Source organism: Rhinatrema bivittatum, chromosome 14, assembly GCF_901001135.1.
Source record: "Rhinatrema bivittatum chromosome 14, aRhiBiv1.1, whole genome shotgun sequence".
Lineage (NCBI taxonomy): Eukaryota > Metazoa > Chordata > Amphibia > Gymnophiona > Rhinatrematidae > Rhinatrema > Rhinatrema bivittatum.
The window spans coordinates 36,592,172-36,618,599 of record NC_042628.1 but is presented as its reverse complement, the minus strand read 5'-3'; the positions used below and the strand labels follow the sequence as shown (position 1 = coordinate 36,618,599).

The following is a 26,428-nucleotide window of genomic DNA, read 5'->3' as shown; positions in this document are numbered from 1 at the left end:
GAGCTGTCGCAGACGGAGTTGACGTGAACTGAAAATCTGGGCCCGTTCATTGGTTAAAGGTCGCGTCAACAAACAGGCGAGAGAGTCAATTGGTTGGAAGATTTTGATTTTTCAAGACGCAGTTCTGAGCCTGTCGATTTGCATAAGAAATGTAGCTGAAGATTTGGTTTTCATTGGTTGAGGTTGCTTTGTCGCTGTTCCATGAGTGGATAGTGGGACAAAAACATTTGGATTGTTATTGGAGGATACATCTGTATAGGGAAAATCAGGAGCATCACGCGGATACTTAGTGTATACGGAAATTACGAGCAAAGTCAGGGCGGCATGGAAGAGATAGAGGGTAAGTAAATGATGTGTAGGTCAAAAGATGGCTCGGAGATTATGCGAGACATAATTTGCTTTAAACGGGAGGGTAAATAACTTTGTTTTATGCATTTGCTGGATGTTGGGGGAAAGACATTGGTAGTAGAACCTGTTGATGAGGGAACTGTCACTTTTAGAAAATAATAATTGAAAACAATATATTTTAAACGCATTCAGGAATGTTTGGTTTATATAAAACTTAGATGTCTGCTAATTAATTGGTTTCTAACATTAGGAAGACTGAAGCCACAAGGTTTTCTTATAGTACCTATCCTAGTACTTGTCCTGGGGTTTTTATTGATGTCGTTCTAATTCCTTTTAATGATATTGTATGAAATTTAGGCTTTTATTTCGATTCGGTAATGTTTTGTGGTCCTCACATTAGGATAACTTTAAGGAATGATTTTTATAAATTGAGATACTTACGTTATTTACGTTATCTATTACTGCAAAAATGATTTCAGGAATGTTGTTCATTCTTTTCTGCGATGTGTTGTTGATTACTGCAATGCTTTGTTAATAGGCCTCCCGAAAGGATAAAGATCATACAAGAGACTAAATGCTCAATAGAATCTATATGGGTAGAAATCCCATGTGTGTTAGGTAAGACTATAGCGATAGGAGTGTACTACTGTCCACCTGGACAAAATGGTCAGAGAGATGATGAAATGCTAAGAGAAATCAGGGAAGCTAAGCAGTTTGGCAGTGCAATAATAATGGGAGATTTCAATTACCCCAATATTGACTGGGTAAATGTAACATCAGGACTTGCTAGAGACAAAGTTCCTGGATGTAATAAATGACTGCTTCATGAAGCAATTGTTCAGGAACCAACAAGAGAGGGAGCTGATTTGGATTGAATTCTTAGTGGAACGCAGGAGTGGTGGGGCCACTTGGCAACAGTGATCATAACATGATCAAATTTAAACTAATAACTGGAAGGGGGACAATAAGTAAATATGCAGCTTTAACACTAAACTTTCAAAAGGGAAACTTTGATAAAATGAGGAAAATAGAAAAAAAAACTGAAAGGTGCAGCTGCAAAGGTTAAAAGTGTTCAACAGCATGGACATTGTTTAAAAATACAATCCTAGAGGCGCAGTCCATACGTATTCCACACATTAAGAAAGGTGGAAGGAAGGCAAAACGATTACTGTCATGGTTAAAAGGTGAGGTGAAAGAGGCTATTTTAGCCAAAAAAACATCCTTCAAAAATTGGAAGAAGGATCCATCTGAAGAAAATAGGATAAAACATAAGCATTGTCAAGTTAAGTGAAAAACATTGATAAGACAGGCGAAGAGAGAATTTGAAATGAAGTTGGCCATAGAGGCAAAAACTCATAATAAAACCTTTTTAAATATATCCGAAGCAAGAAACCTGTGAGGGAGTCAGTTGGACCATTAGATGACCGAGGGGTTAAAGGGGCTCTTAGGGAAGATAAGGCCATTGCAGAAAGACCAAATGAATTCTTTGCTTCTGTGTTTACTAATGAGGATGTTGTGGAGATGGTTTTCAGGGGTGATGAGTCAGACGAACTGAACGAAATCACTGTGAACCTGGAAGATGTAGTAGGCCAGATTGACAAACTAAAGAGAAGCAAATCACCTGGACTGGATGGTATGCATCCTAGGGTACTGAAGGAACTAAAAAATGAAACTTCTGATTTATTAGTTAAAATTTGTAACCTATCATTAAAATCATCCATTGTATCTGAAGACTGGAGGGTGGCCAGTGTAACCCCAATATTTAAAAAAGGCTCCAGGGGCGATCTGGGTAACTATAGACCAGTGAGCCTGACTTCAGTGCCGGGAAAAATAGTGGAAACTATTCTCAAGATCAAAATCGTAGAGCATATAGAAAGACATGATTTAATGGGACACAGTTAACATGGATTTACCCAAGGGAAGTCTTGCCTAACAAATCTGCTTCATTTTTTTGAAGGGGTTAATAAACATGTGGATAAAGGTGAACCGGTAGATGTAGTGTATTTGGATTTTCAGAAGGCGTTTGACAAAGTCCCTCATGAGAGGCTTCTAAGAAAACTAAAAAGTCATGGGATAGGAGGTGAAATCCTTTCATGGATTACAAACTGGTTAAAAGATAGGAAACAGAGAGTAGGATTAAATGGTCAATTTTCTCAGCGGAAAAGGGTAAACAGTGGAGTGCCTCAGGGATCTGTACTTGGACCGTGCTTTTCTGGAAAGGAATACAACGAGTGAAGTTATCAAATTTGCGGATGATACAAAATTATTCAGAGTAATTAAATGACAAGCGGATTGTGATACATTACAGGAGGACCTTGCAAGACTGGAAGATTGGGCATGCAAATGGCAGATGAAATTTAATGTGGACAAGTGCAAGGTGTTGCATATAGGGAAAAATAACCCTTGCTGTAGTTACACGATGTTAGGTTCCATATTAGGAGCTACCACCCAGGAAAAAGATCTAGGCATCATAGTGGATAATACTTTAAAATTGTCGGCTCAGTGTGCTGCAGCAGTCAAAAAAGCAAACACGTGGCTGGTGTGGTGAGAGAAAGGAAGGGCTCACAGATGTGTCTGCTGACTTGCTGGGTTAAGAGGAGGCTGCTTCCACAGTGACTTCCTTTTTCTCCGTGGCAGGCTGAAAGATGTACCCGCCCACCTGACCCCTCGTTCGGCAGAGTAGATAGATGAGCTTGTTGCAACTGAGGGAGGTAACACTGATCACAAGTCCCGCAGGACAGTAGCAGGATGGACAAATTTACAGGGCTTAACAATGCTCTTAAGGCCTACCTGGAATAGGCCCAAAACAAGGGTAAATAATTTGAGCCGATTCAGAAACACAGCCAGGTTGGTCTGGCAGGCTATATGCTCCCTGTCTCGACCGGGGTCAGCCTGGCAGGTCAGCAGGCGGGGCAGCTGCAAGTGACTGTATAGCTTGAGTGATTACTTGACTGAATACAGATATATTGTAAGCTGATAGTCAGTTAAGATGCATGAGATGTCATTGTACCTTGAATGTTAAATAAAGCTATGGCCTGAACTATTCCAGAAAGAGACTGTCTGATGACTCATATCGTGTGCATTCAGTTTTTCAGATGGGGAAGGGGGCAAAGGGAGGTAGTAGGTAAACGCCATACCATACCAGGACCTACAGTGCATACATTATGCCCTTCAGTGGTTGATTTCTGCTAGATTTGACTGCTGGATGACTGGCAAAAGGGATCTGTTGTCTCTGTTTTGTAATCTTCATTTTCAGTTTTAATTTTATCTGAGAATTTAAATGTTATAACAAAAAAAAAGATGACTTTGCTATAAAACACAGAGGAAAATCAGTTGAAAAGTCTGTCATGTCCAATATATGCAATTTCTCAGACTTGATCATGCTAATAGTTTGTCCTCGGATTATTCTTCCAAAAGGTGGCTGTTTGTAAATCTGGCAACTGACTCACCAGCAGTTAATATTCCTGGGGAATTAACGAACCTACTCACCTACCCAGAAGACCCGTTATGGGGATTATACCTATAGGGAAGCCCAGAATATCAGCTATTTCCTGTGTAACTTGTCTCCAAAAGCGACTAACACCTTGATAGGAACATATATACATGTGTGGTGGTACTAACTCCACAACACCCCCTCCAACATTCCACATCTGCTGTCACAGGAATTTTGGGATAGAATAAGGGTTTACGATAAGGTCTGTGTAATAATCTAATCATTTAATTCTACCCGTTTAGTACAAATAGAGCTGTGACGAGCAGCAGCCCATGTCCAGGGTTCTCAGTTTTGGAGATGTTTCCTCCCCAAGTCTACTTGTCAGTACACCCCAATATGTAGCTGTTATTCCCTTAATATAGGCGTCGAGATCTCCCAGATATCTCTCCATCCTGTTCAGCATTCTCAACGGTGCCGAAATAGCAACGTCACCTGCCGCTGCATCTCGTAACCGAGGATATTTCGTGTGTGGGCAATTCAGACTCCTCACTTAAATCTTCGGATGATTGGAGACCATCCTCGTCCCAAAGCTGCTTAATAGCAAATAAACCCAGGTCTCTCCAAGATTTGGACTCGTCTGAGAAGGTATATCCTGAAATTTCCGAGTTCCCGTAAATCGGGGAAATAGGCAACAGAGCCTCAGTCTCTGCACCCAGAAATGTACGTAGCTGAGACCCTGCCTTAATAGTATGTGATATGATTGGACTTCCCCGGCTCCGTCTCCCAGAAGAAATGGCAGTATAGCCAGGGAAGCACCCTCTTTCTGCATACATTCCAGTGCTACCCAGGAGGGAGTCTACATTTCCGGCCTATGATTTTAAAGCTCACTAATCTGGCCATCCAATAGTAAACTTTTAGATTAGGCAGGGCCACCCTGCCTTTCAGGCATCCACAATTGCTGACGGCTAATTCTCGCTTGCCTCTGGCTCCAAATCAATTTAGCCATACAACTGTGGAGCTCATCAAACACTCTTGAAGGAATATTGCATGGCACATGTTGAAACAAGTAGAAAGGTTTGTAGCATATTCATTTTTAATATGGTTTTTTTTTACCCAGCCCAAGAGATAGGTAAATCCACCCAATCCTGTAAACTTTACTTAATCTTACCAATGGGGCCAACAAAATTATGGATATACAGCTCTTTCAGATCCTTGGGGATGTAAATTCCTAAATATTTGAAACCCTTTACCGACAACCTAAAGTTACTCAAATACTCTGGGATAGATACCTTCCCCCCTCAGAAGGAAAAATCTAAGATTTATCCCAGTTTCTTCTACACCCTGCAAGATCCCTATACTGACATAGAAGTTCAACTAATGCAGGACCGGAAGTTCTCAGTGAGGTGAAATATACTAGTATGTTGTCGGCATACAGAGAAATTTTATCTTTGGTTCTTCTTAACCGCACCCCTGAAATTCCAGGATTTAATCTAATAGCACTTGGCTGCAGCTCAGTACCTAAATCAACAGAAATGGTGACAAGGGCCAATCCTGTCTTGTACCTCGCACTATTTGAAAGAAGGGGGAGAGAGAACCATTGATTAAAAGCCGGGCTCTTGGTTTAGCACACATATAGCCTTAACCCATCTAAGGAACCTATCTGGTAAACCTACGTGTTGTAAGACCACAAATAAAAATGGCCATGACAACATATCAAAGGCCTTTTCTGCTTCTAAGGACAAAACTACCCCTTTGAGACCCCTGTGCCTAGCCAGATGCATAATATTAAATAACCCTCTAGTGTTAAAGGTTGACACCTGTCCCTTCACAAACTTGTTTTGATCTCTATGGATCAATGAAGGAAGAACAAAGTCAAGTCTAAGTTGTAAAACCTTTTAGCCAAAATTTTCACATCAGAATTAAGAAGCGAGATAAGCCTGTAAGACCTGCAGTCTGCTGGATCCCGTCCAGATTTGTAAATTAGGGCCATAGCGGCATCTGCCAAATCACCCAGGCCATCAACCTGTTTTTCAGCTAAATTATTCAAGGACAGCGCTATTCAAGAAAGGGGCCACTTCTGGAAGATATTTCTTGAAGAAGTCTATAGAATAGCCATCGGGCCCTGGGCATTTCTCTCTCGTCAACACTTTCGTCGCCATCTGAATCTCAAGAAAGATAATAGGAGCTGCCAACGCATCTCCTTGACTGTTTCAGATCTGTGGAAGTCCTAACTGCATCAAAAACTCTGATAGATTCTGGCGTAGCAGGGCCAGAATCTGTGTATAGTTTGAGAAAAATAATGCAAAAAGGCCTTTTAGGTATCTTCTAAATTTGTTATAGTCTCCCCACTCGCCCTCTTAATCTTTGTGATGGTAGATCTTTCCACTTTCTTCTTAATTGCCCTTGCTAAAAAGGCACCCGCCTTATTCCCAGGTTTAACATACTTGAGAGCCCTTTTAACCTTACTCATCTCCAAAGATCTCAGTTCCTTCCTGCACATCTCTAATTGCTTTTGTCTGGGCCAAATAATCCCTTTTATGTTTACCCTCCAATAATTTGATCTTAGCTGCCAGCTCACTCACCTTAGTCACATGCTCTTTTTTTTTTTTTTAAGAAAACTTGCAAAGCTAATCAGCTTACCTCTAAACCATGCTTTAAAAGTTTCCCCTCTCAAAACTGGCACGTATTCCTCAGCTGGATTCTACAAGTTAAAGTTAGAGATGGCTTCCTTCAGCAGTGTCGGAAATCGACTATGTCCTAGCAGAGCTGTATCTGTTTTCCAATGAGAGGCCCTGGGTTTCCCCGGCCCAAGACTCATAGTGGGAATTTCTATCTCTTAATTTTTTAAACAAAATGTGGCGTGCACAAGAAATAATCTTCCTATACATGTTATGTCTCTGGGAATAAAAGGTATAGTCCTTTTCTGTAGGGGGTTGAATTCTCCAGATATCTGTGCGCACAGTCGTGTCTGTCAGTTCTTTAACAGAGGGCACTGTGGATGCCCCTGACTTAGGCATGGATGTTTTATCCATATTAGAGTACGTACACACATTCCAGTCTCCCCCAAGACATAGGCAAGGTGTTCGTCAATTCCTGATCGTAGTTTGGGCCATAGACGTTCACTAGAGTAAAAGTAGTGTTATACAACATTCAATCTAAAATCACATTTCTCCCTTCCATATCCTTATGCTGACAACGTATTATTAGGGGTACATTTTTATCTACCAAACTACACCTCCCCCTTCCTTTTCGAGTTATATGATGAATAATAAATCTCCCCCCCCCCCCCCACCCAATCCTGTTCTAATTTGTCATGTTTCAGATTTGTCAAGTGAGTCTCCTGGAGCCATCAGGATCTGCAAACCCCCCCCCCCCCATCTTCATGCAAATTGTAGAATACGTCCCCTCTTTATAGGGGAAGATATCCCCATCACATTTAATGAAACCCATTTAACCACGTCAGCCATATCCCTGTTTGACCATAGTAATTGTAAGGATACCTAATCTGAAATTAGCAGAAAAAAAAAGACAATATCCAGGAAATATTTTGAATATAACTTGTAATGTGAAATGCCCAGCCACCTCCAACTCCGGGTTCAGCAATGTTGTTGATACGGTAACTGTCCAGATCATTGGAAAGCAATTAACCGTATACCACAAATCATCCCAACATGTCTTTTTTTAATCAACACCTCAAATCTAAATCCCAAGTCACTTTCCCCTTCTTCAACCACAAGTGAAGACTCCAGACCCAACTTCCCACCCGCCACTAACACTCAAACATGAATCCCACCTTACTTACAAGCCAACTTACTCTTCGGTGGGACACCCATCTGGACCGGCAATCGAGTACTCCCACAGAACCTCGGATGAGGGTAACCCCACACATCTCCCTCTCCTCCCCATCCCAATACTGCACGGATAATAGGTCGCACCGCATTTAGAAATAGATAAAAATTATTTATTTTTTTCTGTTTTATTTAAGTCCTGTGTAGGACAAAACCAAGAGTAACTGAAATAGAGTCCAAAACATAAAATCTAGACCTGAGTCTTCACTGCCCGGGATCAAAAATAGATACAACAGAAGCTGCTATTACTCTTATGTAGCCCTTTCTTTCTCTGTCCTCCCTGCTAGGGGTGAGGAAGGAATCAGAAGGCTGAGCACCGGTTTGGCCATGTTAGAAATAATCCTTCACTAGTGTCTCTTTGTCTGTTTCAGAGAGGAATAATCTGGCAGGGGTGCAACACATCCTTTTGGTGGTTTCAGGAAAAGGAGGTGTTGGGAAGAGCACGGTCTCCACTGAGCTTGCCCTGGCACTCCGGCATGCTGGGAAGAAGGTGAGAACGGTACTGCAGAGTAACTGCAGTATTGTGACATGTAAGGATTTCAAAGGCTTGAAATCGGGCCACAGTGCACTGTGCTACACAAGACCGTTTTGCACCTCCTGTTCGGCACTGGGCATTCTACTGCGATGGCCCCTGCCGGCTACAGAGGAGCCCTGAGAGAAGTCCCGGTGTGGTGGATTGGATTAGAAACTGCTTGAGTGGTCGACAGAGGAGAGCAGTGGTAAATGGGAGTTCACTCAGAGGAAAGGGGACAGTTCTAGTCAAGATTTTTGTGGAAGGGTTAGAAGGGAAAGTTTGCCCTTTTAGCAGATGACACTAAGATCTGCAACAGAGTTGGACCCTCCTGAGGGAAAAGACAGAACGAGGAGTGATCTCAGAAAGCTTGAGGAGTGGTGGAATGCTTAGTAGTTAAGGTCTGGTGCAAACAAATTGCAGAATCTTCTATTTGGGCTTCAGAAATGTAAAGGAGCAGTACATGGTGGGTGGTGAGATGCTGATATGCACTAAATAGGAGAGAAACCTTGGGGGTAATCTTGCCTGATGATCTCAAGGTAATAAGACAGTGAGATAAGGCAGTGGCCAGCGCCAGAGGGTGTGTTAGGGAGAGGCTGTAGAAAAAAGACAGTGATAATGCCTCCGTAACAGCTCAATGGTGCTACCTCATGTAGAATATTGTGGCCCGTTCTGAAGTGTCTATCCCAGAATATAATAGAGACCTTCAAATATGACCCTTTCCACACACAAATATTATGCATTTATAGTTATACACGTTACATGAAAAAGAACATTCAACGTACAGTCTTCTGAGGTAAAAAAAAAATCACTTATGACAACATGTATATTATATCTAAATGCACTGCTGTAATGCCAGCCAGAAACCCCTGCAAAACCCACACCTGGAACTACATGGTATTAAGCCTGTTGTAAAGTGTGTTGGAGATGGACTCGATCCTCAGAAAACCATGAATAACCTCCAGGGAAGAGAAATACCCACAGTACCTGAAATAATTTGCTTTGAAGTGCCAAAAAAAGCAGAATGTAAATCTCATAAATAACATTCTCCGCACTATAAATGCAGAAGAAGCACATTTTTTTTCAAAGAAAAGTGCCCTAGCACAAGGGGTCACAGTATGAGGCTCCAAAGGCAACGACATCAGAAAATGTGTCTGCCTGGAAAGGGTGGTGAACGCAGGGAGCGGCCTTCCCACTGGAGGTGGTGGAGACAAAACCAGTAACGGAATTCAAGAAAGCAGGGGAAAAGCACAGAGCATCCGTAAGTCACAAAGAAGTGAGAGAGAAGCCAGAGATCAACTTGGTCCATGTGCCAGGAATGAAATTGGGTAGAGTAATATGCCCTTTTTCTTTGCGTCCAGGCAGATGAATCCAGAACCAGTGGGTTATGCACCTCTATCAGCAGATGGAGACGGAGCAAACTGACATCACAGTACATATGCCCCTGCAGTGACATCAGCCTGCCAGCATTCTCCGTCTCCAGCAGATGGTGGACGTGCATCTCCTCACTGGGGATTGCGTCATTTTAAAGAAAAGGAGAATTAAGGAAATAATTTCGCCCCACTCTCCTGTGGTGATACCAAATGGTCCCTCCCACAGTTGAGAATTCTGAGGGGATTTCTGTGGTCCCTCGGACAAGTGCCTTGGTCTGGTGGCTGGTTTCAGCCGGCATGGATTTAGCTGCTTGAGCAGCTGAAAGGCAGTGGGTACAGGAAGCCGAGTGCAGCGGTGATGGTACATGCCCTCTCTCTCTCCCCCCCCCCCCCCCCCCCCCCAGCCGGAGACCGTCTCTGTATTCAGTCAGGTAATGCTGAGCTCTGGAAAATTTGTATAATCTTTTTTTTTTTGTTTAAAGACAGGAGGTTTTTGTTGTCTAGGGCTTCCTTCTTCCCCCAGTCTGACATTCGTTCCACTCCGTGGGAGGTTGAGGGACATGGGCAGCCTACTTAGGCTAGGTCCTGCTCTGAGGCTTTTCGCTATGCAATTTGTTGTAGGCCATAACAGCATTTTGCACGCTTTCTAAGGCTGCCTTCTACAGGATTGTCAGGCTGGCGTATGCGTCTGGCTGTGCACCCAAGTTGTGCACCCAGTTTTTGGATGCACAGTTGGGCCTTGTAGTCTGTGCATCCATGTTAAGCGATGCCTTAGTGGCCACTTGCCTTCCTCTGAGTACAAGTAGTGCCTTCTTCTGAGTACAAGTAGTACCATGCATTTAAGTTGTTGGGGGGTTTTTTTTGGGGGGGGGGCGCTTATTTTTCGGCACCTAGGTAGGCATCTAAGTGTGTGACGCCTAAGTGTTGGAAGCATAATTTTTGGGCGCCTATGTTGAGTGCAAAATTAAAAAAAAAAAAAAAAAAGCAGCTAGACATAAACCTCTGGCTGCCGCTCAATGCACTGTCAGCCCTAATGGCACCTACACCTAAGAAGCTTAAGTGTCTTTCTCTTTGCACTGCCTGTCATATTAGGGTATCTCAGCCAGGAGTGCCCATTAACTTGTGCCAACGCTGTGTGGAGATCAGGGAGAATTATCTTCCTCTGATTTCACCAAGCCTGGTTCTTCCCAGCAGATGCAGGTCTGGGTAAAGATGTCAGGTGGGGGCGCCTGATTTTGGAACTCCCCGAACTGGTTTCTCAGCAGGGGAAGGCAGCTCAGTGAGTAGACCTCCGGTACCTCCCAGACTGGATACTTCTACTTTTATTATGGCTAGAATTTTTCCAGGGGTTGCAGTCCTTGGCCCTGTCCGATGCTTCCAGAGCAGAGGTGCAGGTAGGATCCTTGCCTGGGCCTTCTGTCAAGCACTGGAGTACTCCTAGAGCAGTAGCGGGACCTCTGGATAGAGATCCGAATGGCACGGATGAAGACGCTGATCCTGACTCTCTTGAGGATGGTGGAATTCCCCCCGGATTAGAACCGTATGGAGCTATGTTGCGGTTCTTTCATAGAGAGGAACTGCCAGCTCTGGTTTCCCGGGCCTTGAAAATGCTTGGAGTTCCTGGGGCAGATTCAGTGTCTGAGCCAAAGAGAAATCCCATTTTAGTTTCCCTTTTACCAAAGGCGGTCACTGGATTTCACTTGAATTAATCCATCTCTGGACAGCGAGAGAGATGCAGAGGAGTATCGTCTCTTGTGACCCTTGGACGTAGAGACATGTGGTCAGGTATCTGGAAGTTTTAAGCCTTTCCAGAATCTGTTTGTTCCTCATGGTGGTACTAGACAGCGCGGACTATGATAGCTTGCTGGATTAAGGAGGTAGTCACGGCTGCATACATGGATGCAGGGAAGCCGTTATCTAGTCAGGTTAGGGCCCAGGCAGTGTCATGGGCAGAGGTTAGATCGCTGCTCTGCAAATGTCAATGGGAGACAACAATGTGGTCCTCCTTGAACACCTTTTCCAGGTATTATCGTCTGGATGTGCAGGCCCGGGGGGATGTGGCCTTTGCACGTGCGGTTTTGACTGGTACATCCCACTCGTTCTGGATTCATCTGACTGGATGCTAAGAAATGAGGAATTACTACTTACCTGATAATATCCTTTTCTTTAGGTTAGTCAGATGAATCTATCTTCCCTCCTGTGATTGCCAAACAATTGCATTATGGTCCTCTTGCATGACTACGTGTTCCAGGGGTTACTGGTAAGTGTTTAGTCCGGTTCCTAGCCCTAGTTTTAAGCAAAAACTTGATTAACAACAGATAACCATTTCAGTACTCAGCTGAAAGGAAACACTATGATGCCAGTTTGCTCTGTCTCCATCTGCTGGTAGAGGTGCATAACCTTTTGGTTCTGGATTCATCTGACAATTTCCTTTTTTTAGGATAATCAGCTAAGTAGTCATTTCTCATTATCTGCCTTGCTCCCTGCTTGCTGTGCATGGAGCTGGGAATGAGGCAGAACTAGCAGAGCTGAAGCCGCAGCACAATCCGAGCAGGGATCTCTGTTTCTTACACTAACATTGCTTTGGTAAGCTTATCTTTCATCTGCTTGAGGTCTTGCCGCTGGAGCTTTGCACTTGGTTCCAAGTGTCTCGCTTGAGCTGGAGGGGAAGAGTCTGATGGTGATAACCTGTTGGCATCTATTTACTGGCAGTTTGCATTTTCAGGTGGGGATCCTGGATGTGGATTTGTGCGGCCCCAGCGTACCCCGCATGCTTGGGGCCCAGAATAAGGATGTGCATCAGTGTGACAGCGGCTGGGTGCCTGTCTTCGTGGACCAGGAGAAGAGTATCTCCCTCATGTCCATTGGCTTCCTGCTGGAGAAGCCAGACGACGCTGTGGTGTGGAGGGGACCCAAGAAGAATGGTACTGCAAGGGTTAGGGGCCGGTGGTAGAACAGGATTTGTGGAGTTCCCTGCCTGCACACTTCCACTGGAGGTGAAAATAAAGAGTGGGAGCTTGCCTTTCAGCTGCAGTCTTGCGTGAATGTCTGCCTAATCATGCAATGCTGGCAGCTCACGGATGAATTAGAAATGTGAATCTAGTCATGAATAAAGCATTTTTTTTTTTTTTTAAAGCTAAGGTTGAAACTCTCACTAGAACCTTGGGTACTGCTTTTCCCTTTTTATATTTGCTTGTTAAGATTTTAACAGAATATACACAACTGGTCGTGGCCACGTAGCTTCTTCACGTACCATGTCTGCTTTTTTTCTTTTTAAGAGAGGGCGATTTAAGCTGCAGCACGGAGTTGCCGATGAGTAATTTAGGTGCATTTTTGCAAAAAGCGAGAGCGCCTACTGGGGAGGCTGTGTCCGTCCGCATGCTTGTAATGCTTTGTTTGCACGTGCACAGCCGTACAAGCACACGGAGAGCACATGGGTAGGAGCCTGGAGCTTTGGGGGGTGGCGGGGAGCCCAAACCTGACACCTGAGAAAGAGAGAAGACTGGTGGTGGTGGTAGAGGGCCCAATGGCAGGATCAGTGGCAGCAGCATGGGATTGTAAAGGCACGGGAGGCTTTCACCACACCCTCCCCCCTCCCCCGGCTTCCATTCAGGAGGTAAAGGCCTAAGGAGGGAGAGGTGTGCTGAAGGCCCTGTGCGTCTCTACAGTCCCCTGCTGCTGTCGCTTCCACCATCACTGGGCCTTGGTCTGGCCCCTACTTTAGTAAGCTTAGCGCATTTGCAAACAAGTGCCGCTTAATACGCCAGCCTGGGGGTGATCTTTTTTTTTTTTTACACAGAGCCGTAATCATTGTAGGATCGGATGCAGCTGTTTAAGAACACATGGTCACCAGTATTTTTTGTCGATTTTGACCTTTTTTATGGTGGTCTTGTTTTCATTTTTGCTGCGCGAGCTTTCTGACTGATGGCTGTATGACCTCTTCAATAATACTGTTGGGCTGGAGGGCTATTGAGGCATAGCACATGGAACCAATCGTTCCTGTCGTTGGAAGAAGTATAGAGTTGCAGATTTTACGTAGGACAGTATTTCTTGACTTTGCAGCTTCATTTCTTTGTCTGCAAGTGTTTATAGTCTTCCTAGGGTTCCAACTGGTTCCGCTTCTTCCACACAGATTGGTCCAGTCCTGGTTTTACCCAAAGGCATGCCTGAACATCTAAACCTGCTTTTATTTATTTTATTTATTTATTTAAAAATGTTTCTATACCGTCGTTAAGTTAAATACCATCACAACGGTTTACAGAAGGGCACGATAAAGAGAAATATGGGTGGTATACATTACAAATTACTCGTGTGGATTTGGGAAATCCAGAAAGGAAGCAGAACTACAAATCCATGACTGCAGTAGGATAAAACCAGAACTGGATCAACCTGTCCTGAAAAGATGGAGCCAGTTGGCAGCCTTCCATTTATAGGATTAACGTCACAAGCGCTCTTTCCATGCCTGCCGCCTCATCACTTGCAATGCATCATGGGAGACTGAGGCTCCTGGCAGTCTTTCTTTTAAATAAAATAGTATGGGTACTGTAGACCACTGGGATATGTAGAATTAAAGGTTAACAAATAAGTTACAACTGATACCTTGCTATTGGACTAACTTAATGTTTCTGACTAGCTTTCAAAGGCTATGTCCCCTCCCCACCCCCTTCCTGCTATTTTATTTATTTAAAACATTTCTTAACCACCTTCCTGCTCCAAGAGGTTGTCCACATGTAATCTGATGGTTTCCCCTCTGTGCCTGCAGCTCTGATAAAGCAGTTTGTCAGTGACGTGGCCTGGGGAGAGCTGGATTTCCTGATCGTGGACACCCCTCCGGGGACCTCCGATGAGCACATTTCTACTGTGGATGCACTCCGTATCTACAAACCCCTAGGAGCCATTCTGGTTACAACCCCGCAGGTATGTGCTGTGCGCCTAGGAAGCAGCTGATGGGGCTGGAGTAGTCTGAGCTTATGGTTAACTTGTCTCTTCTGTCTAGGGTCCTTTGGGATTCTGTGATTTATCTCACTTTCTGGCCCTCTGAGTGACATCTTATTCTCTCCCCCTTGTCTTACACTTTTGCTCCTGATGTCATAACATGCACAGGGCTGTGTACACGTTAGTGTGTGTGGCTCTGTGCACATTTTTGTGCATAGAACTTTAATCCTGATGTAGCAAGGAGTTTGGCGCACACAGCTTAGTGCTTCTCCATGCAAATCCCATGTTAAGACATTAGCTATTACTTCTGCCAGGCAGGATCTGTATATAGAAACATAGAAACGTGACAGCAGAAAAAAACCATATGGCCTAACTAATCTGCCTAGTCACACTGACTAGTCCAGCTTTAGAATCCTTAGAAATTCTCCTGTGTTCACTCCACAGAGAGGCTGTTCCATGCATTCATCAACCTCTCTGTAAAGAAATATTTCCTGAGTAAACTCTTTCACCCTCATCCCATGACCCTTGTTTTAGAGCTTCCTTTCCATTGAAAGGCTTAACTCCTGTACATGGAAACATTTGAGATATTTGAATGTGTCTATCCTAGTTCTCCTTTCCTCTAGGGTATACAAGTTTAGATCTTTAAGTTTATCCCCATATAATTTAGAATAAGACCACTGATCATTTTAGTCGCCACCCTCTGGACCGACTCCATCCTGTTTATAACCATTTGAAGGTGCGGTCTCCAGAATTGTGCACAGTGTTCCAAATGAGATCTCTCCAGGGACCTATACAGGGGCGCAATATCACCTCCCTTTTACTGCTGACCATTGCTCTCCCTATGCAGCCAAGCATCTTTCTGGGTTTTGCAGTAAACATGCTTGATTGTATAGGGAGAGGAATTGCTGTCCTGCATCTTTTTGCTCTCAGACAGGGTCTGCATATTACTGTCCTGCATCTCCTTCCATCGGCAGGGTCTCTATAATGCTGTCCTGCATATCTCTGTTCTCAGGCACGGTTTGCATTTTTCTCTATTTGCAGGCAGTCTCTATAGGGGATGTGAGACGAGAGCTGACATTTTGTAAGAAGACAGGATTGCAAGTCATTGGCATTGTAGAGAACATGAGCGGATTTGTCTGTCCACATTGTTCGGTAAGTGTTGCAGACACTGTACCTAAGTAAGTTGCTGCTCTCCAATAAGGTAAAAGACCTGGAATTTTAGAAGGAATTTTTGTTTGGTTTCATTTTGAGATAGGAGCAGTTTTCCTGGCTGGGGGCCAGTGATAACACACTTGTAACTTCTCCATATTTCTGTCTGTTTCAGGAGTGCACCAACATCTTCTCCAAAGGGGGTGGAGAAGAGCTGGCCAGGCACGCCGGTGTCCCCTTCTTAGGTCAGTGACTCCTGTTTTGAATCGAGATAGCTGCAAGCAATCGAGCTATCTCTCTGGGTGTAGGCAGGGTAGTTAACAAAGTGCCCCAACCCATAGTAGTCTGTCACTATCCAAGCTAGCTTTCTGCTTTTCTATCTCAGTTTGAGCCTTCTCATTTTCAGCATCCTGGGGCTTTTTCCTATGTAAGTACTCCCTCCTTTCATATGGCCCAATAAGAATCATACATGCTGGAATAAGGAGAAATACTAGGAACACGGATGTGGGGCACAGACTCTGATGCACATCGAGTGAGGATATGGAGAATCCAGAAGTGCTAATGCTAGCGCAGGCTTAACCAGGATAGGAAAATGCTGGGAGTGCTGGCACTAGCCTGAATCTGACCAGGAGTTTGAGACCCTTCCCCCAATAAAGAGAGCACCTCACTGAGAGAGATTTTTAAAAAATCCACTGATTAATCATAAATATAGTTTTAAAAATAACCCATGGAGAGCAGAAAAACAAGTCTGGAGATAAATCTAATTTCAAGTGGATTGTCTTAAGACTCAATTATTTGCAGAGAGGAAGGACCATGAAACAGTCATTGGAGCTTTAGTCAGTCCATGAGAGATCCGACAGTGACAGAAGAATGCTTCTAGCTTCCAAGGGTAGTTTGTTGTTTTTAAGATCCCTTTTATTAAAACCATCATTGCTCCATTTTCACCATACACTCTGCTACATATACAAAAATCTCCAACACACAAATCTACAGCAGTAGTGATCATAACATTAATAATTGGAGGGAGCGTAAAAAAGAAATCTATTACGACAGCATTTAACTTTCAAAAAGGTGACTGATAAAATGAGGAAAAAGGCTAGAAAAAAAACTGAAAGGAGCAACTGCAAAGGTTAAGAGTTTAGCTCAGGTATGGATGTTGTTTAAAAATACCATCTTGGAAGCCCAGAACAGATGTATTCCATGCATTAGAAAAGGTGGAAAGAAGGCTAAACAACTACTGGCATGGTTGAAAGGTGAGGTGAGAGAGGCTATAATATCTAAAAGAACATCTTTCAAGAAATGGAAAAGGGATCCGAATGAAGAAAACAAGAAACGGCAAAAGCACTGGCAAGTCAGATGCAAACCATTGATAAGGAAGGCAAAGAGAAAATTTAAAAATAAACTTGCCGTGGTAGCAAAAACTCACAACTTTTTTTTTCAGGTACATTTGATGTAAAAAGCCTGCGAGGGAGTCAGTGGAACCATTAGATGATCAAGGGGTAAAAGGGAGCACTTAGGGATGACAAAGCCATAGCAGAGAGACTAAATCAACTCTTTGCTTCAGTATTCACTGAGGAAGATGTAAGAGATATACCCATGCCAGAAATGATATTCAAAGGGGATGAATAAGAGGTACTGAAACAAATCTCGGTGAACCTGGAAGATGTACTAGGGCAAATTGACAAACTAAAGATTAGAAAATTACTTGGACCAGATGGTACATCCCAGAGTGTTGAAAGAACTGAGAAATGAAATTGCAGACCTGCTATTGGAAATTTTGTAAACTATCAATAACATCATCTATGGTACCTGAAGACTGGAGGGTTGCCAATGTAATGCCAGTTTTTATAAAGAGATCAAGAGGTGATCCAGGAATTTACAGACCATGAGTCTGTCAGGTTTCTACCATTTTGCCTGGCACAATCATAAAGAACAAAATTGCTGAAAATATAGATAAGCATAGTTTAATGGGACAAAGCCAACATGGATTTAGCCAAGGAAAGTCTTGCCTCACAAATTTGCTACATGTTTTTGAAAGTGAAAATAAGTATATGGATAAAGGTGAGCCAGTTGACATAGTGTGTCTGGAAACATTTGACAAAGTCCCTCATGCGAGACTACTTAGAAATTAAAAAGTCAATGGATGGGGACAGTGTCTTGTGGATTGCCAACTGGTTAAAAGATAGACAACAGAGTAGGGCTAAATAGTACATTTTCCCAATGGAAAAAGGTGAAGAGTGGAGTGCCCAGGGATCTATTCTGGGACCGCTGTTTTTTTAATATATTTATAAACGACCTGGAAATGGGAACAACAAGCGAGGTGATCAGATTTGCAGATGACACAAAATTATTCAAAGTTGTCAAATCAAAGAGGATTGTGAGAAATTCCAAGAGGACCTTGCAAAACTGGGAGAGTGGGCATACAAATGACAAATTCAATTTAATGTAAACAAGTGCAAAGTGATGCACTTAGGGAAGAGTAACCCAAATTATAGCTACAAAGTGCAAGGTTCCACATTAGGAGTCACCACTCAAGAAAAGGATCTAGGTGTCATTGTTGAAAACACATTGAAATCTGCTCGGTGTTCAGCAGCAGCCAAGAAAGCAAATAGAATGCTAGGGATTATTAGGAAAGGAATGGAGAATAAAAGAGAGAATGTCATAATGCCTTCGTATCGCTCCATGGTGCGACCTCATTTTGAGTATTGTGTTTGGTTCTGGTCACCACATCTCAAGAAAGATATAGCAGAATTAGAAAAAATACAGAGAAGGGTGACCAAGATGATAAAGAGGATAGAACAATTCCCCTATGAAGAAAGGCTAAAGAGGTTAGGACTCTTCAGCGTGGAGAAGAGATGGCTGAGGGGTGATATGATAGAGATCTATAAATTAATGAGTGAAATGGAATGAGTAAATGTTAATCGGTTGTTTACTCTTTCGAAAAGTACAAAGACCAGGGGGGACACAAATTACTGGGTAATGAGCCAGCAGGCCTGCCTTGCCCTGCCCTGGTTGTCTGATCTCTCAGACCCTCCTGTGTCTTCCTCTTTGTAAGTTTCTCTCGGTCTTTTCTTGACACTCTTTCTCTTCCTCATTCACAGGCTGTGTGCCGTTAGATCCTCAGCTCACTCAGAGCTTGGAGCAAGGAAGAGATTTTATGCTGGAATTTCCTCAAAGCGCTACCTTCACGGCCATCACTCAGATCGTCCAGCGGCTGCTAGAAGGGCCTTGTCTGACAAGCTCCTGACTCCAGGGATAGAAGTGGAACTGACACAAGGGCAAGTCCTCCTTGTCACACACTGCTAGGAGCAGGGAAGGGAGAGCACAGGAAATTTCTAATTTCCTAAGTCTCTCATACACCAAGACAGTGGAGGTCACTGTGCACTAATCAGACATTTTAGGAAAAGTGACAGAAATCCAGATTCTCACAGCAAAAAAAGAACTTGATGAAGAAGCTTTATAAGATGGTGCCGACCTGGAGTTCCATACAATCCAAATCTGTGCTGTTACGGGAAGCGGATGTATCAAATACTTCAATGCATGCCCAAGAAGAGAGCAGAAGACTACTGGGTATTTGACATCTTCGCATTTAAAAAAAAAAAAAAGAAAAAAAAAGGAAGCCATTGACCACCCCCAAATTCCAAAGAAAGCAATAATAGTGGTTGCAAACACTTGAAAATATAATTATATCAGTCAAGACCCATGTAAATTGAATAAGGAAAAATGTCTGAGCGCATAATTCATTAAATGACATCAGAACCAATCGGTGTATATTATAGAACTTTGTGTTTGTTTGGAATTGGAACGTCCTATGGTTTACTCTGAATTCTTATGACGTTGACATCGCCCTCCTTTTTTCTACCAATGTGCTGTTTGAAAGTTTATTTGGAATCCACCTTCTAATTGGCAGACCTAACTACCATGTGACTTAGAATTATAAATGTTAATGTCCCCTGTGGTGTATTTTGCCTGTGAAATGAAGATGCTTTGTGTAAAGTAGTGATGTGTGTGTGTGTTGTGTTTTTGATTACTCTTGACCATAAAATGTTTATCCTTTGTTATGCTAGATACTCTTTAAAAAAAAAAAAAAGATTTCCTCCACTGCAAGTATTCAGCATTTATTAGTACTTATGTTTAGGAGTGAATCTTCTTCACGTCGTCTACCTGCATCAAGGTGTGTTATAAATTTAAGCCAGGGCCCAGTGCATATAGAAGGATGCATGTAACCTGATTTTTGCATCGCACTGGGGGAGAGGCATTCCAGGAGGAAGAGCTGAGATTTTTACTGCACATTTTTTATGTAAGTTAACCTGCAGAAGTTATGTCCTCAGTAGAGCAGGTGTAATTTTGTGCACATACCAGGGCACTCGCACAGGAATTTTTAAAGCAGCCTTATGCCCGTAAGTTTGCATGGAAAAGGGGGGGGAGTAAAGTCTGCCTGTGAAAGTTACGTACGCCTACCTGCGCAGTTTAAAACCCATCCTCTTCTTGTCTGCCTCATCATGTTGAACACGCTGCAAGCAGATTCACAGAATTAAAACACAGACAGCAGGCTGAACTCACAAATCCACAAAATATGACACAACAAGGCAAATGACACTGTCAGGCCCCAAATATAAAGTAACTGGGCTGAATAAGAAAAATAGCCAGGATCTTAGGACTTGTAAACATCCTGGGAACCAGTTTTCTCTCTCATAATAGCAAATGAGGCCCGATACAGACCAAAATGGGCCCCTCTGGTCTACCCAGCAAGATGTTTAGGGCTAGATGTGCTGCTCTTTGCAGTTACCCCATTGCCTTCTGTTTAGTATTGTAACCTCTGCTCCATGTAGAGTACTTAGCCTTTCTTTTGCGTTTTTGTTCTGTCTTTTTTTTTTTTTTTTCATTTTTTGAAAGAAAATGAAAAATACGGTTTTTCACTTTGATCACACATTTTTTTTTGCACTCCTTTGGCGCTTTAATGTTATATAGCTGAAATTAGAAAATAAGGGCTTTGGTTATACCAATGGCACATTCAGCATTTTATATATTTAAAACAATTTTATTGAGTTTTTCACAGAAAGAGAACAACAAGGGGGAGTGTGTTCAGATCTCCCCCCGCACAAACAAACTCAACAATGTTTCAGCTTTCCCCCCATCAGACAACCCCTCCCAACCCCCCTCCCCCCCCCTCCTCCCAAGCCATCATATTACGGGGTAGATATGTAGGAGGAGATAATGTGTACAGGATCATCCAGAGGGACCAAAGAGACCACAGGATAGCGCTAATCAGTCATTCAGGACCTGGCTTCTCGCCCGATGTGGAAGTTGTTGGAGGTATGGACTCCAGATGTTTGAGAACTGACGTCGGCGACCTGGAGAGCCCCTGCTGCCATGCTTTCCATTGTCATCATCGCATGTAGCTGAGTCCGCCAAACCCAAAAGGAGGGTGCATCCGGGGACCGCCAAACCAATAGTATAGTTTTCTTCCCCACCCAACTCGCTTTTTGTAACAGCAGGCGAGAGCCAGGATCTCTAACCCGAATTGGGGAAATACATCCAAATAAAAACTACAAAGGGGAGATAGGCAGCGCCACATCAATCAATTCTACCAAATAATTCACTATCTTACCCCAAAATCTAAGCACCATGGGACAAGTCCAAAACATATGAGACAAGGTACCCTCGGCCCGTTGACACCGGGTACAGAGCAGTGAAGTGGCAATAGTCAATTGATGGGCCCTTTGAGGGGAAATGTACGCCCGATTTAAAAATTTGAATTGCATTTCCCTGTAGTACATACTGGTAGAGATCCGGGCAATTCGCCGGAAGCAGACTCATAAAATAAAACTGGTAATTGTAAAGTCGCCATCTTTGTTCCAACGAGTAACCAAAGAAGAACAAACATCTACTTGAGCTCGCTGTTGCAGGGTTTTATAATAGAGAGGGATGGAGCAGTGGCAGTCTCAAAGTGAAATATAGCATCTAGTGCGGTAAACACTGCGATGTCCTTGGTTGCCTGTGGCAGGGTATTAGCATAGTGGCGGACCTGTAGGTATGGGAATGTGTGAGTGGGCCCCAAGTTATAAAGGGTCTGAAATTCAGTAAATTGTATAAACACCCCCTCTGTGGTCCACAAGTGACCCAAGCGTGTCACCCCCCGGGTTTCCCACTTCCTAAACATAGCGGATTGGGAGCCCGGAAGAAACTCAGCGTTTCCCTGTAGAGGAAGGAAATACGCGCATGTGGTACATTCAGCATTTTAATGTAGTGTGCATACATTGAGGGTATGAGAACCCTAAAAGAGAGATTTTTCAGTGTTTAATATATATAATTGTTTTATAAAATGTAATAAAATACAAATTATAATCTTAGCTTTACTCACTTCTAATGCATATTCACATTTTTAAATGAAAAATAAAAATCATTAATCTGTTAAAGAAATCTTTCCTAAGGATATAAATATTAGTCATAACCAACTTCCCCCTCCACTTCTTACTGCTACCCATTTTTCTTTTCCCCTATACAACTCCACCAGCTACATTAAACCTCGCTTAAGAAAACAGCACACACATCTCTTTATACCAGCACTGATTTTTCACATAATTAGGAGTTCTAAACCTTAGTCTCTGAAATTCTACTGACCAGCTAATTACGATATCTGTGTAAAGTTGGCCTTGACTCAACGAGGTCTAGAAGTCAGAAACAGATTCCAAATACTCGAAAAAGATCACAATGTCTGCAAACCCGCTTCTTTGTCAACCACTGCATTCTCCTCATTCTGTGGATCAGATTTCTCCATTACATTAAATCTGGCAATTGATTGTCCATTACAACATTATATACGTTTTGGCTATTAGTAGTCCTTTGCACGTGAAGAACTTAACATGACTTTGTACTATAGAGGCATCACTACCATTGTCAAATAACATAATGGTGGCATTCTCTAGTTCTCCAAGGACAAGAAGGATGGTAGTCCTCACAGATGGGTGTGACATCAGATGGAGCCCAATACAGAAAACTTATGTTATGCCCAGCATGCCCTAAATCACACGGGGTCCCTCTTCAGTCTCTTTCCATGGACCTGTGAGCCTCATGGCTGATTGAGCTCTTCAAAATGTTGGCTTTTTGCCTAGTGGAAAACATCATTTTTGTGATTTTTTTTTTTTTTTTACCCTCTCCGTTCCATCGTTGAGTCCCTCTCTGTGCCTTCCTGTAGAGTACCTAGTCAGGGTTTTCAACGTCTTTGAGTAAGTTTCTTTTCATGGTAAATTTCCCCCTTGGTGGCGGTGCCTCTGTGCCCATTGCTCATCAATGCCTGCTGCCACTGTTCGTACCTTTTGGCCCTTTTGTTTTCCTCCATCATGTCCACGTCCAGTTTTCGCCGAAGCCCCCAATGCCCACAGACCATGTCAATCACGATCTGCATGAAGTCTGCATTCTTTGCTTGGGGGCACCTCATGACGTCCAGGATCGCCGCTTGTGTGACCAGATGACCCCGAAGGGATGTCTGCTTCAATTTGACAAGATGGAGCACCTCTTCGGATCGAAGAAGCCCGATTCCTTGGCATCTAAGGACCTCATAGCCGCACTGATGGACATCTTGCCATCAACATCGGTGGGATCGTCGGTTCAGTTGAGGTCACCGGTGGATAGGGGAAAGACCGAGCCGAGCATCAAGGGAAGCCTAAGAAGACAACAACAAACCTTTTCCGTTGCAAAAAAATCAGCAGAACCAGGGGTCATGATTTAAAACTCCAGGGAGGAAGACTCAGAACCAATGTCAGGAAGTATTTCTTCACAGAGAGGGTGGTGGATATCTGGAACACCCTTCCGGAGGAAGTGGTGAAGACCAAAACCGTGAAGGATTTCAAAGGGGCGTGGGATAAATACTGTGGATCCATAAAGTCTAGAGGATGTGAATGAAGACAAGAGGCATGGGGGTGGCTTGAGGGAATGTTGGCTACTACCTGGAGATGAATATCCTTATTCAATAATGCGACTCCCAACATTGCTCTATGCTTCAACGGCAAAAGGAAATGTGGAAAAAAGGATTTGCAACCACATAAAAGCAGGGGAGTAGCTTGCTTGTTACGGCGGTTAGTACCCCAACCCAATAAAATACCTGATACTTCACTTTCAACGCAAATCCAGCATAGCTCTCTGCTTCAACGGCAGGGGGGAATGAAGAAAGGTGGATCTATATTCAGGCAACAATCAACAAGGACTGAATTACATAGTCTGAATAAACAGATAAGCATGGGTGTGGCTTGCTTATTGCGGTAGTTAATACCCCTAACTAAATTAAGCTATTTCACTTAGATGCAGGTCCAACACTGCTCTCTACATTAATGGTGGGAGTGGAAGGGAAATAGAATTAAAAAAGGTTACTAAGAGCCATAGAAACAGATAAGTATGTGAGAGAAAAAAAGTGTGAAAGCTTGCTGGGCAGACTGGATGGGCCGTTTTGGTCTTCTTCTGCCATCATTTCTATGTTTCATTTCTAAGCATTGGCACCAGTCCCTGTTGATACATGGGGATGCACCGACGTTTGCTGAGATGCCCCCGAAGCGGCCCCGTGCTAAGGAGCACCAGTCCTCCATTGATACCTGGGGTTTGCGATGGTCTCCACCGGGCCTGGTGCCAGTTGCCAGTCCCCCTTGAGCATCTGAGGAAAATGTGGCCACCCCTCCTTTCTCCCAGTCGGTGTTGGCATCAGCAATGTTTGAGGAGAAGCTCTGGAATTTGTTGCTAGAGGATTTGGTTAGTGCAGTTAGTGCAGCTGGGTTCAAAAAAGATTTGGATAAGTTTTTGGAGGAGAAGACAATTAACTGCTATTAATCAAGTTGGCTTGCTGTTACTGGAAGTAGGCTTTGATGAGCAATGCGCAGGTAGGACTGCATCTTGAGGGTCATGTCAAGGCTCATTCTGTCAGAGCCATGGCAGTCTAGGTGGCCCACTTGTGAGCAGTTCCAGTGGAGAAGATCTGCAAGCCTACGACGTGGAGTTCTCTCCACACATTCACATCTCATTACTGTCTGGATAGGGATGGCCGACGTGTCAGTAGGTTTGGCCAAACTGTCATCAGGAACCTGTTTGAAGTATAGAACCCAACTCTCCCAAATTAGGGCCTGTTTGGGATCAGACTGTCTCCCCCCTCTATTACCAATAGCACTGTTTTTGTGCCTGTTGGCACCTGGTTAGGGGTCTGTTGGTCCCCTCTCGTGTTGAGGAGCAGCCTGTAGCTAGGGATTCATCCATGTGTGAGGTCTACCATCCTGCTTGTCTTCGGAGAAAGCAGAGTTGCTTACCTGTAACAAGCATTCTCTGAGGACAGCAGGATGTTAGTCCTCACAAAACCCACCCACCACCCCACAGAGTTGGGTTTCTTCTATTATTGTTTTTATCATAATTCTATGAAAAGGGATCTAGTGTGGTCGCATGGTGTAGGGCATGCTCAGTGTGCCTAGTCAAAGTTTCTAGAAACTTTGACATAAGTTTTCTGCATCGGGCTCCATCTGATGATGTCATCCATGTGCAAGGACTTACACCTTGCTGTCCTTGGAGAATACCTGTTACAGGTAAGCAACTCTGCTATATGTCTACTCATAATCCTAGAAATATGTAAAATCTAATATAGTCTCCCAAAAGTGGAACTCTCTGGATAGGACAAAACACAATGATATAAGGTTCCAGGTTCTTTTAACACTTGACACATAGTACTGCATGAGACAGGCCTGTTTCATGAGCCCATTCAGGAAACAAGAATATCTGATTCATCAGGTTAAGATTCACGTCCCTTAAACTCTTAATCCCTGGGATGTGTTGCATTCTCTTTGTACTATTTAGAAATGATTCCATTCTGAGGCCTTGTATCCTTTCAGGTTGCAAGAGATTGAACAAATGCCTTGGTGGGTTTATTTGGTTTTAGAAATGTGTAGCTTTCAGAGATAGAAACAGGATGGGTTAGTGTGTTCATTATAAATTCATCTAGTACAGTAAACTTTAATAGGTATGGGATTGTGGAGAGAAACTTCAACATATAATGTTTTTATTTGTAAGAGTACATAAAACCTTTTATCTACAGTAAATTGAAAGTGCTCTTCTAATTCCTAAAAACAGTGTACTATCTGTATGATGCTTGAAATAAAATCTCCAACCCCTACAAATGCCCATTTGTCAAAAACCCTAGAGTGAAGTCCTGCTTCAAAATCCCCATTATCTACGATAGAGAGGAAAGGGGAACTCTTTGAGAATAGCATACATTTTCCCCTGAATGTCTTTTATAACCAATACACAGGTTCAATTAAATTGTTATTCCTAAGCATCTCTGTGATTATTGATGTTTGTGCATGTAAACATCATGATATATGATAGAGCTAATGGCTTCATCAACTGTTTATTCCTAAAGATGTATAATATGGGCTGTTACCAAGCCAGTATGCAGAAATGACTTCTGGATGACATCATGAGCACAGTTATACCTTACCACAGAAGAAAGACATTATGCCCAGCAGCTTCAAGGACATTTGGCATGGACCATGAAGATGTAATAAGCACCTGCAAAAAGATACTTCCTTCACCATGCTAATGAGCTACATGACTAACTCAAGCAGAGAATATGCTTGAGCAAGCGCGATGGTCTCCCCTAGTTGCCTGCAAAGACATCTCTCCTCTTTTGCCTGAAGGAGGTAAGCAGCTGCTGAGACAGCTCAGCCAATCATGAATCAAACATTTTCTACTGCTAACTAGAAAGAAGAAAACTCCAACCCAGACACAGTATAGCCTGTGAAACAGATATAATGTGAGAAAGCAATGCACAGTACAGTTGCATCAGAGTCCATCAGCAGCA

At 43.2% G+C, this 26,428-nt stretch overlaps 1 protein-coding gene across 1 annotated transcript; it reads left to right on the top strand.

Annotated features, from left to right (window-relative positions):
- The first annotated feature begins 86 nt into the window (after positions 1 to 86).
- On the top strand, positions 87 to 19,246 carry NUBP2 (nucleotide binding protein 2). The gene is made up of 7 exons (XM_029577670.1): positions 87 to 340; positions 8,001 to 8,119; positions 12,239 to 12,437; positions 14,276 to 14,430; positions 15,490 to 15,600; positions 15,773 to 15,842; positions 18,699 to 19,246. Exons 1-7 carry the CDS (start codon positions 325 to 327, stop codon positions 18,842 to 18,844), a joined length of 816 nt encoding a protein of 271 aa, XP_029433530.1. The 5' UTR covers positions 87 to 324; the 3' UTR covers positions 18,845 to 19,246.
- Positions 19,247 to 26,428: the final 7,182 nt, after the last annotated feature.

Coding starts and splice junctions, on each gene's coding strand:
- NUBP2 (XM_029577670.1), top strand. Junction 15,601..15,772: donor TTGTCTGTCCACATTGTTCG/GTAAGTGTTGCA, acceptor TGTCTGTTTCAG/GAGTGCACCAACATCTTCTC. Junction 15,843..18,698: donor CGCCGGTGTCCCCTTCTTAG/GTCAGTGACTCC, acceptor CCTCATTCACAG/GCTGTGTGCCGTTAGATCCT.